Source organism: Colossoma macropomum, unplaced genomic scaffold (genome assembly GCF_904425465.1).
Source record: "Colossoma macropomum unplaced genomic scaffold, Colossoma_macropomum, whole genome shotgun sequence".
Lineage (NCBI taxonomy): Eukaryota > Metazoa > Chordata > Actinopteri > Characiformes > Serrasalmidae > Colossoma > Colossoma macropomum.
In genome coordinates, this window is record NW_023494794.1 from 30,406,912 (window position 1) to 30,416,748 (window position 9,837).

The 9,837-nt window shown below is 40.0% G+C and overlaps 1 protein-coding gene across 2 annotated transcripts in view; it reads left to right on the forward strand.

Moving 5' to 3' along the window:
* The window catches only part of LOC118814905, a 30,612-nt gene extending 22,921 nt beyond the window's left edge, over positions 1–7,691 (forward strand). For both annotated transcript variants that reach the window (XM_036580780.1, XM_036580781.1), the window contains exons 18-23: positions 1,544–1,747; positions 1,858–2,051; positions 4,981–5,002; positions 5,162–5,187; positions 5,306–5,372; positions 5,692–7,691. In XM_036580780.1, coding sequence (XP_036436673.1) covers positions 1,544–1,747; positions 1,858–2,051; positions 4,981–5,002; positions 5,162–5,187; positions 5,306–5,372; positions 5,692–6,656 — 1,478 coding nt within the window. In that variant the 3' untranslated portion in view covers positions 6,657–7,691. The remainder of the gene's footprint in view (positions 1–1,543; positions 1,748–1,857; positions 2,052–4,980; positions 5,003–5,161; positions 5,188–5,305; positions 5,373–5,691) is intronic.
* The last annotated feature ends 2,146 nt before the right edge of the window (positions 7,692–9,837 follow it).

A 9,837-nucleotide genomic window follows, 5' to 3' on the forward strand; every position in this document is an offset into this window, starting at 1 on the left:
GTTTAGAGGCAGCAGAAATCACTACACTTTAATTACAGAGAAACAAGCATTTTGTCTTTTGAATAATACAACACAATGCAGTGTGCTGAAGGTGACCATGCATATGAAGTCCATTTTGATTTCAGGTTGACTTTAAAGTCCAGTGCCACTGTCGGACTAACTGCTGTAACCACAATATTTGTTCCAGAAATTTTTGGGCGATGTCAAAACCAACCTACAGAACTGTATCTATTCACGGTGCAGAACAAGACATACGTTTATAAGATTATAACAGTATTGCTATTATGCAAACAAGAACCAACTATATAGCCAAAACCTGTACATCCATATTCAGCATCTGCTCATTCAAAACGTTTTTACGATGAACGCCAGATGCTCACTGTGTTGTCATCAGTGGAACAAAATACTACATATAGGTAATAATTATCCCTGATCAAGCAATAAGCAGTTGAAAAGTTTGTCTCTTCACAAAATGTGAAGTTCCAACATATATATTCTACAGAAACATTAAAAAGAGCAGTTGTTAAATGGCCAGGGTCCACCAGCGGGCCCAAAGTTTTCTTAAACATATCTATAACCTAAGAATAGCTCAACCAGTTTGCACTGAAGTCGCTATAGTTACTAAGTAATAAGACTTGGTATGTAATAAGCCTGAGCTTTAAAGTTAAATTAAATCCTTATGTGCAAAAGCTTTAGGTAATGCTGATGTGCTTCACACCAGCCTTTACAACCCAGAAATGTTTCTTCATTCTTTGGATGTTTTCCTCCAGTTCTTCTAGAGAGAACTTCTTCTTTCCGTGTTTACTTTTGGAGGGTTTCTTTTTTCTGTCTGCTTATCAAAGGTTCTTCTAGAATTTGCTCTTTTTCTGTATGGTTTCCTCCAGATCTTGTAGAGATAATTTCCTTCTCTGCCTTTGTGCAGTTCTTCTGTAGTCAATGTTTTGTCAGCTTTCCTCCAGTTTTTCTAACTTTATTCTTTCTCTTTGTTTTCTTCCAGTTAAGGAATTTCTTGCCTTCCTACAGTTCTTATACAGATCATTTCTTTCTGTTTGGTTTCTTCATGCACTTCTTGAGGTCATTTCTTCATCTGCTTTTCTCCAGTTCTTTTCATTTTTCATCATTTCTTACGTTTGCTTTTTTCCACCTTTTTTTCTTTTTGTTGTCTTCAGTTGATTAAAATATGCTCTGTATATCAACATTTCTGCAATTCTAATTAGCCACTTTGTGGATGGTCACTGGCAAGCCATGGTAGATCAAATATTCTAAATTCAAATACAGCAGCACCAGAAAAGAGATTTCCACAGACTGAGTAAACCAGTAAAGCACTGACCACTTCAGTGATCGATGACTGCAGTCGGATGTTTCTAAAACCTAAAAGTACATAACATTAATTGCCTTCTGGAGGTGCTTAAACTGTGTTTAACTGCAGCCAAATACACCACAGACAACTTAGTCAACAAAACAAAATCACATTCATGCTGTGTGCTGGTTAAAGAAACATATCCGTGTCTTTCTGGATGGTAACTGTAATTTCTGTTTGTAGGAAAACTGAAGTATCTGCGCTGTGTGTCTGGAAACGTCCTGGATTCAGACAGGGACTTTTTGAGAAAGCTGAAAGAACGAATGTTCAGCCTGAAGGAGGTGTTTAATGTGGAGGAGTGCGACTTCATTCTGCTCTTCTGTTCTGTTGCTTCTCGAATTGAAAATGATATTGTAGAAACGCTGAAAAAGCTTCAGCACGTTTCAGGTACCAGCTTTATTGTTCTAAAGTCTCTGAAGAAAATAAACAATTTGGATATGGATTGATAGAATGACATTATATGATGTTGCATACATATATTGTTTTCTTTGCTGCAGACTCCAAGCCTGCAGTTCTAGTGGTTCTCCATCACACATTTGACCCAGACTGCACTGTACCAGACAGCAGCAGAGCAGTAACCAGAGAGAGAACTCTCACTGTGGACTGTCTGTTCCACGAGGATAGAGGACTCCTGAGATGCCAGACGAATCAGGAAGCTCTGGAGAGAGTTAAACAGTGGATAAAATTTCAGGTAATTAATAATTCAACACAGTTCCTTTATTACTATTATAGGAGTGTTTGTAGTATCTCTCATACTTCATCCACTGAACTCAGAGCCACAATCGGGCACAGGTGAACAGGCCAATGTGTCTGGGCAGAAACAAGAAACCATTTTTTGTGAGCGCTGGATGCTGCAGACATACCGTCAATCTGCCTGGAAGGATAGCACTGTTTACGATGACAAGTCAGGACCACAGCCTCTGATTGGTCAACAGACTCGACCCAAGGCGTGAGTGTACGACTAACAGCCATGCTGACAACAACAGTAACTTTTCAACACAGAGAAATAATCACAGAGGACGTTCAGTGTTGGGTTTGCCTTTATGGATTTATTTTACAGTGTCCAAAAAGACTCAAGTTCAAGGCTGGATTACTGAAAGGGATACTATCGCACCAGAGCCCACAGTGAAACTGAAAAACAGGACATGGAAAATGGAAATCATCATCATCATCATCGTTAACCGCTTAGTCCAGATGGGGTCGCGGTAGCAGGTGGGAGAGCAGAGAATCCCAGGTGACCCTGTCCCCCGCAACTTCCTCCAGCTCATTCCCGGGGTCCCCAAGCCGCTCCCAGGCCAACCTGGAGATATAATCCCTCCAGCGGGTCCTAGGATGACCCCAGGGTCTTGTCCCGGTAGGCCGTGCCAGGTACACCCCCACCGGGAGGCGTCCAGGGGGCATCCGGATCAGATGCCCGAACCACCTCAGCTGGCTCCTCTCAATGCGGAGGAGTAGCGGCTCTACTCCGAGCTCCTCCCGGATGGCCGAGCTCCTCACCCTATCAAATAGAGTGTAGCCCGCCACCCTGTGAAGAAAGCTCATTTCCGCCGCTTGTATTCATGATCTCATTCTTTCGGTCATTACCCACAGCTCATGACCATAGGTGAGGGTCGGGATGTAGACCGATCAGTAAACAGAGAGCTTCGCCTTACGGCTCAGGTCCCTCTTCACCACTACAGTTCGGTACAGTGACCGCATTACTGCTGCCGCTTGTCCCAGCCTGCGGTCGCTCTCACCATCCCTCTTCCCATCACCCGGGAACAAGACCGCGAGATACTTAACCCCGGGGCAAGTCCTTTCCCCTTACCTGGAGTGGGCATGCCATTCTTTTCCGGGCTAAGACCATGGAAAAAATGAAAGCAAATCTGTCGCATGCAGCGTCCCCAAGATGTTTATTCTTTTATGTACGATGTCCTTTGATGTTGCATACATCATTGAGGGTTTAGGCTAAAGTTAGTTCTAGCTCCAGTCGTCTAGCACATAGTCACAGTACAACTTATAAAAATACTGGGAATCTCACCCAGTTATTAGTTGAATATTGTTGATTTTCTAAGCAGAACATACGTTAACATTCTCTACAGGGAACGTGTTTTATTGCATGGTTTTGGTAAGTTTAACTAATTGGAAAAATTGAACCTAGAAAACAAAGTATAGCAAACAGTGTGTGGCATAACTTGCTTGGCCACATTACGCTTTTCCCCCTTATATGACATAATTGAGTAAATAGACTGTAATTGTACATTAACATGTGCAGAATTGTGTTCTCTGTGTCAGAGGATGTGTTAACTTATTTTCACTTAGAAATTCGACAACACATGCAGAAACTTTTGCATATAACTGTAATTCTTTTAAGGAGTTGAATAGATTTTCTTTTTGACACTTTAATTTACCTTATTTCTTTATCCATCTGAAGCCATGTACTGGCCTGGGCTGCACAGCACCTGTAAAAGGACACAATGAAGGAATTTTAGCCAAACATTTTAGGAGTCTGGAGGCAAAGCATAAATAATAAACTAATAGGCTACACTGGATGAAAAAAATAACCGTATTAATCGGTAACAGGTTTCAAATTTACACTTCTGTTCTGGAAAAGTTAAGGATGATAATGTTTCAGGTTTTCCTGAAAACTGAACCAAATGTCAGTACACAGACAGAACCACCGAGATAAAACGGAGGGCTGCTTGATGTCACTGGATGGGTGTCGGATGTTTCATAACCTCAGACCATTTGTAGACACAATTCCTTCAAACATTCTGGAGCTTCGCAATGCTTGCTTTCCATGATGATGCGCTTCCCTTCCGTCTTACCCAGAGAAACAATAAGACTAGGTTTATCTAGCTTGAGAGCTTTTTTTGGTTACTTTTCAAACTGAAGCTGAATCATAAGTTGTTTTAAAAGAAAGAAGGCTAATAAGAAGATTCAAGGTTCAAAAGGTTCATCGTCCTATCCACAGTAAAACAGGTGATCATGATCTTACTCTGCTACTCCGCAGTACGGTGCAAGGAATAAAAAGGCAATGAACAGCAGATGTGTGCTTAAGAGTAACTATGGGAGTAAGTCAGTATTCTGGGGAGGAGGACCACTGGTGGCCAGATGGGGACTAGCAGGAGTGGGTCTAGAGGAAAGTAAAGTAGGAAAGTAGAGGAATCTTCTTTATTTATTAACGCTGGTCCCCAGTTTAAATCCTTCTTAAAACTGTGTGTTGTTCATAAGCTTATCAATTATTAAAAATAAAACTTTCTGAAATATAACACTAACTGGGCAAATGAGGAATTAGTATGCGTTATTATTCATATTAGGCATAATAGAATATGGGCATATTAAGGGTTTTACTCTTCAGGAGGGGGGCTGATGACCACAGGCTTTAAAGGGTACAATGGCTTTTAGAAAGAAAATAAATGTATTAAACCTTGCTTATGTTAAAAAAGAGATTAAAATTAATTAAAATTAAAGTAAAAATATATTTACCACTTATAGTTAGGTGGGATTGTTACCTTCTATATATATATTTTTTACCATTCCTTTGTCTTTTAAGGCCACAGGTATTGATGTATGTCACAGTCACACCATACGCTGGATTATAAAACTCATATACGCTAAATTTTTATCTGTCTTTTCAGGTAAAACATCAGTCACCGACACGTAAGTACTTCAAAGTTGTTACCAGTAGTTTTACATTACTATTCATATTACTAAATTAGATATTAATGGTAAAGTTTCTTGTTAAAAATTAAGAATTCACTGCTATGCACTGACATTCCGATCAAGTCTAATGTGCTTTTCCTCACTAAAAAATAACAGCAAAGAACAAAGCTCTATACCTCCAGGTGAGTCTTTTATCACTGCACTCGTTACACTGTAAACTTTACTGCTGAAAACAAAGTGTTAAAACCTTTCAGACGTTTTTAGATTTCAGCTAATTTAAGTCAGTATTCTGTTTTCTAGAATTCTTTATTTGATCAGATTAAAGAAAAAATCAAAGGGAAAGCAGAAGATGCATCAATGTGTGCAGGTGAGTCTGAGGAAATACGAATTAGTGGTTCTGTTATAATAATTCCTGAATGAAGTTTTACTGTTAGCAGAGCGACAGAAACAAATCCTACAGAGATAAAAAAGGTCCTGACATTTATAACAGTAAATTAAGTTTTAGTGATATATAAACCTATTCTATTCTGTAAAATCCAATAAGGCAAATGAAGTTCAAATAAGGATGGCCACCTGCTTTAGGTAACAATTTGTCCCTCAACTAGTCCTGTTTTTTCTTTTCCAAACAAACTGCAGTTTTCTGGTTGTCACTCAGCCTCACTGCCTGATAAATGTGTTTCCCATAGAATTAACAGAAAGGAACAAACAACTTGAACTTGAACTTCAGAGCAAGAACAAATCTCTAGAAGAAAAGAACGCACTTCTGAGGAGGATAAAGGATATATTGGCACCAATTATCAATGAAAACCACAGAAACCTGGAAGAAACACAACTCAAATGTCTGAGTGGTCTTCTGAGTGAAATAGATAAGGAGCTGGACAGCAGAGCCAGAGAGGAGAAACTGGTGACAACAGAAAGGGAGAATAAGCTCCTCCGAATAAATATGCAGCTCCAGAGCATAAATGAGAACAACAGCACGCAACTACAGAGCATGGACGAGAAGAGCACGCAACTACAGAGCATGGACGAGAAGAGCACGCAACTACAGAGCATGGACGAGAAGAGCACGCAACTACAGAGCATGGACGAGAAGAGCACGCAACTACTGAGCATGAATGGGAGTAAGAGCACGCAACTACTGAGCATGGACAAGAAGAGCACGCAACTACAGAGCATGAATGGGAGTAAGAGCACGCAACTACTGAGCATGAATGGGAGTAAGAGCACGCAACTACTGAGCATGAATGGGAGTAAGAGCACGCAACTACTGAGCATGAATGGGAGTAAGAGCACGCAACTACTGAGCATGAATGGGAGTAAGAGCACGCAACTACTGAGCATGAATGGGAGTAAGAGCACGCAACTACAGAGCATGGACAAGAAGAGCACGCAACTACTGAGCATGGATGAGGATGAGAGCATGCAACTACTGAGCATGGATGAAATCTACACGTCAGATTCCCTTTCAGACACTGTGGGACGTATTCTAGAAAGAATGCTAACAAATACCAAGGAATACAGACAGAAGGGGGGCTGTTTTAATGCCTCATGTGTAGAACCTCCCCAAAACACACCTAACAGCAGCATCCAGCGCTCTGGGGAGGATGAGAGGCCTACATCTGATAGTGAACACACAGAATTTTGGGTGTAGAATGACTCTGATGGACTATGATAAGTAATAAAGTATCCTCCCATGATACCAATCACATGACCAGTTGTCCAGGACAAGTGAAAGTTTGTGTTGGACAAACAGATGATGAATATACTCGTCTGATGAGACAAGTAAAAACAGAGGGCAAACAAATGACTTTACAGAACAGGACCAATGTGTTCTGAGAGGAGTCAGCTCTTTAATAATAGTCATTATACCATAATACCTTAAATGTGCTGGTTCCCTAGCAGAGTAGATTACCAAGGCACGAGCGTAGTGGTTACAAACAGTGAATATGTTAATAACAGCAGCGAAGCTAATCAATCAGAATATTGTTAAACCTCCAACATGTCCCGGCAACATGTTCAATTCTAAGAGGGAACTAAGACAGATTCCCAGTTGAAGAACAAGGGGTGTTTTGCGTTACCTGCACTGCGCACCCCAATATGGCTAAGAAGTAAGTAGCTACATTAGCTGCTAAAATAACCGTCAAACCACATGGTTTACTGACACAAAGTGTCATAAGTGTGCTTTTTTATCACAAGTTTGAAATACATTGTTATTGTACAAACATTAAAATATAAAAAACTCACACTTTCCAACTTTCTCAACACTCTCCACTTTCCTTGTCAAGGACTTTGTTAATGCAAGCTAATAAGTGTTTTCAATTTAATGTCTTTTATTGAACTTTAGTACTCCATCTGGTTACTTAGCGCTAGCTGATTTACCCCAGAAAGCAATGTAAATCAGTAAGAAGAGACGGAGAGGAAAGAAAGAGAGAGAGAAATAATATAACAGTAACCCTGCTAACCCTAACCTGTGTGGATTTAAATGCTAGCAAAAACAGAGCAGGAATTAGCTTTGTGCTACACGTATAGTTTACAGCAGTAGTGTTACTGGTAATGGTTCCTGCATTTTGGTTCCAGAACATACTGCAACTGCATTTTGTTGGCATGTAATAAATTAGAAATTTAGGGATGAACTGGGTTGTATTGTCAGTTACACTGAGTGTGAAATAAAGTTTCTTGAATCATCTGCTTATGCAGTTTTTTCTACTTAGTCTGTCTGGTAATCAGTAAACATAAGAGACCAGATGCACAGGCCCAGTGAAAATGTGCCTTAATTATAAACATAATGCACCTGAAATTAAAATGAGATTAACTAAGACTACACCGACAGTTGTAAAAAATAAAAGTGAAGTAAAAGAACCTCTGCAGCAAATTTTTTCTGCAAATGTTAATGCAGTGTTACTTTTTAAAATCTGATTTACATAAAAAATAGAAAAGTCTTTCTATTCTTGTTTTAGAAATTTTTTAAGATCTGTGGAAATGATGTTCAAGTCAGGGGGCTGTAAGGGCCATTCTAAAAGCTTAAGCTTGTTCATGGTGCGTTTTGAGGTATGTTTTGGATCAAAGTCGACCTGTTTTCAGCTTCAGTTTCCTGCCTGACTGTGTTTCTAAAATGCCTCTAGATGTTTTGCATACTTTTGTGATGAGGTGACAGGTGACATTTTCTTCGGATTCTTCCTTGACTTCCATGCAGATCATGTTTGTGACAACCACTCCTGTATCAGCTAAACCTTCCTCAAGGTCCTTTGCTGCCACATGGGTGGTTTTGCTCTGTCTTTCTGTCCAGCATACAAGCAGTTCTATCTGAGGGTCTTCCTGGTCTTTCAGATCAGGGGTGTCACTAGGCTGGTTTTAGGGGAGCTTTAGCCCATAACTGTTATTTAGCCTCCCAAATAAAAGTCCATTAATCCTTCAAATCAGTAGCTTTTCTCTTTCATTCATTATTATTCAATTATGTCATTATATCTCCAAATTCACAGTATACTGTTATAGCAGGGCACAAACTGGGGAATCCACTGCTGCCTTGGCTGAACAGCCAGAAACTCTCTAACATAAGAGGAGACAATCTTCTGCTGTTTAGCATTAGGGAGAAGTGTAACACCCGGCTCAGCCAATCATATCCAACCTTGTAGGTTGTGAGAAAATCATACAAGAAATGGGGGGAGGTCTCTGGTGCTACTCGCCCTGCAAAGATAACGCCAGTCTGCAGCTGCTGCAGATAGGATTTTGACTTAAAGCTCAGTTAAATAAACATTAGGTCTTATTCATAATACATAATAAGCACAGCAAACAAAGTTGCATTAAAGTTTCACAGTGTAAAACTTCAATCCGAACACCCAAAAATGCAGGAGATGATCACTGACTCGTCTTCCATTTGTTTTAAATTCCTCACTTGTTGAAACTGTTGAGTCACTTAAGTTCCTCAAAGTGCAATGAAAACATCACCTGCATCATCAACAAGTCTCAGAAAAGGCTGTTCTTCCTGCAACAGCAGAAGAAATTTGATTTACAGCACTGATCCAGTTCTACACAGCTACCATCACTCCCTGGTTGGGTGCTGCACCTGCTCAGGTTAAAGGTAAACTACCACCCTCCTGAAGGGATTACTGGGTGTAGTCTGCTGTCCATCCAAGACATCCAAAAGTCCAGAATATGGAAGCAAGCTAGAAAGATCACTGCAGATCCTTCCCACCCAGGCCACCAGCTATTAGCCGCTAGAAAAAGCTTCAGACAGTAAAAAAAAAAACATCTGCATACCATTCATTCAAAAGCATCTTCTCACATTTACTAGCACTCACTCGCCAGGTCTGAACAAGACTTTTCCCTCATACCTGTGTATTTTGTACTTGACATGTCCTACTTTGCATATTTCACGTATTACGGGCACACACTACAGTAGGCTACATTGTTGTAAATACCCTTTGCATTTAATTTAAATACGAAACATACGTACATACCCTTGCACATTGATCAGTCACATCCCACACTGCATATTTGCAGCTGCTTACAGAACAGTCATATACCCTGTTTTATATACTGTATCTGTGTCATTCTGTAACATTTGGTCCTCTGTGTCTCAGTATTTATTTGAACTACTTAATGCATGTATTGCATTTTACTTGCACTGTAATACAGCTACAATGACACTGCTGTGGTGTGTAAACTGTTTTTTCATCTAGAGGTCCATTCAGATACCCAATCCAGTTGTTAACACAACAAAGCTGCTGATGCAAATGCCACAGCTCTGTCTTTATATTTTTGATAGATTAATTCATTAAAAATTGCAGATGCTTATTCATTTCAACTTAGTTTCAACATTTCTGCTTTTTGCC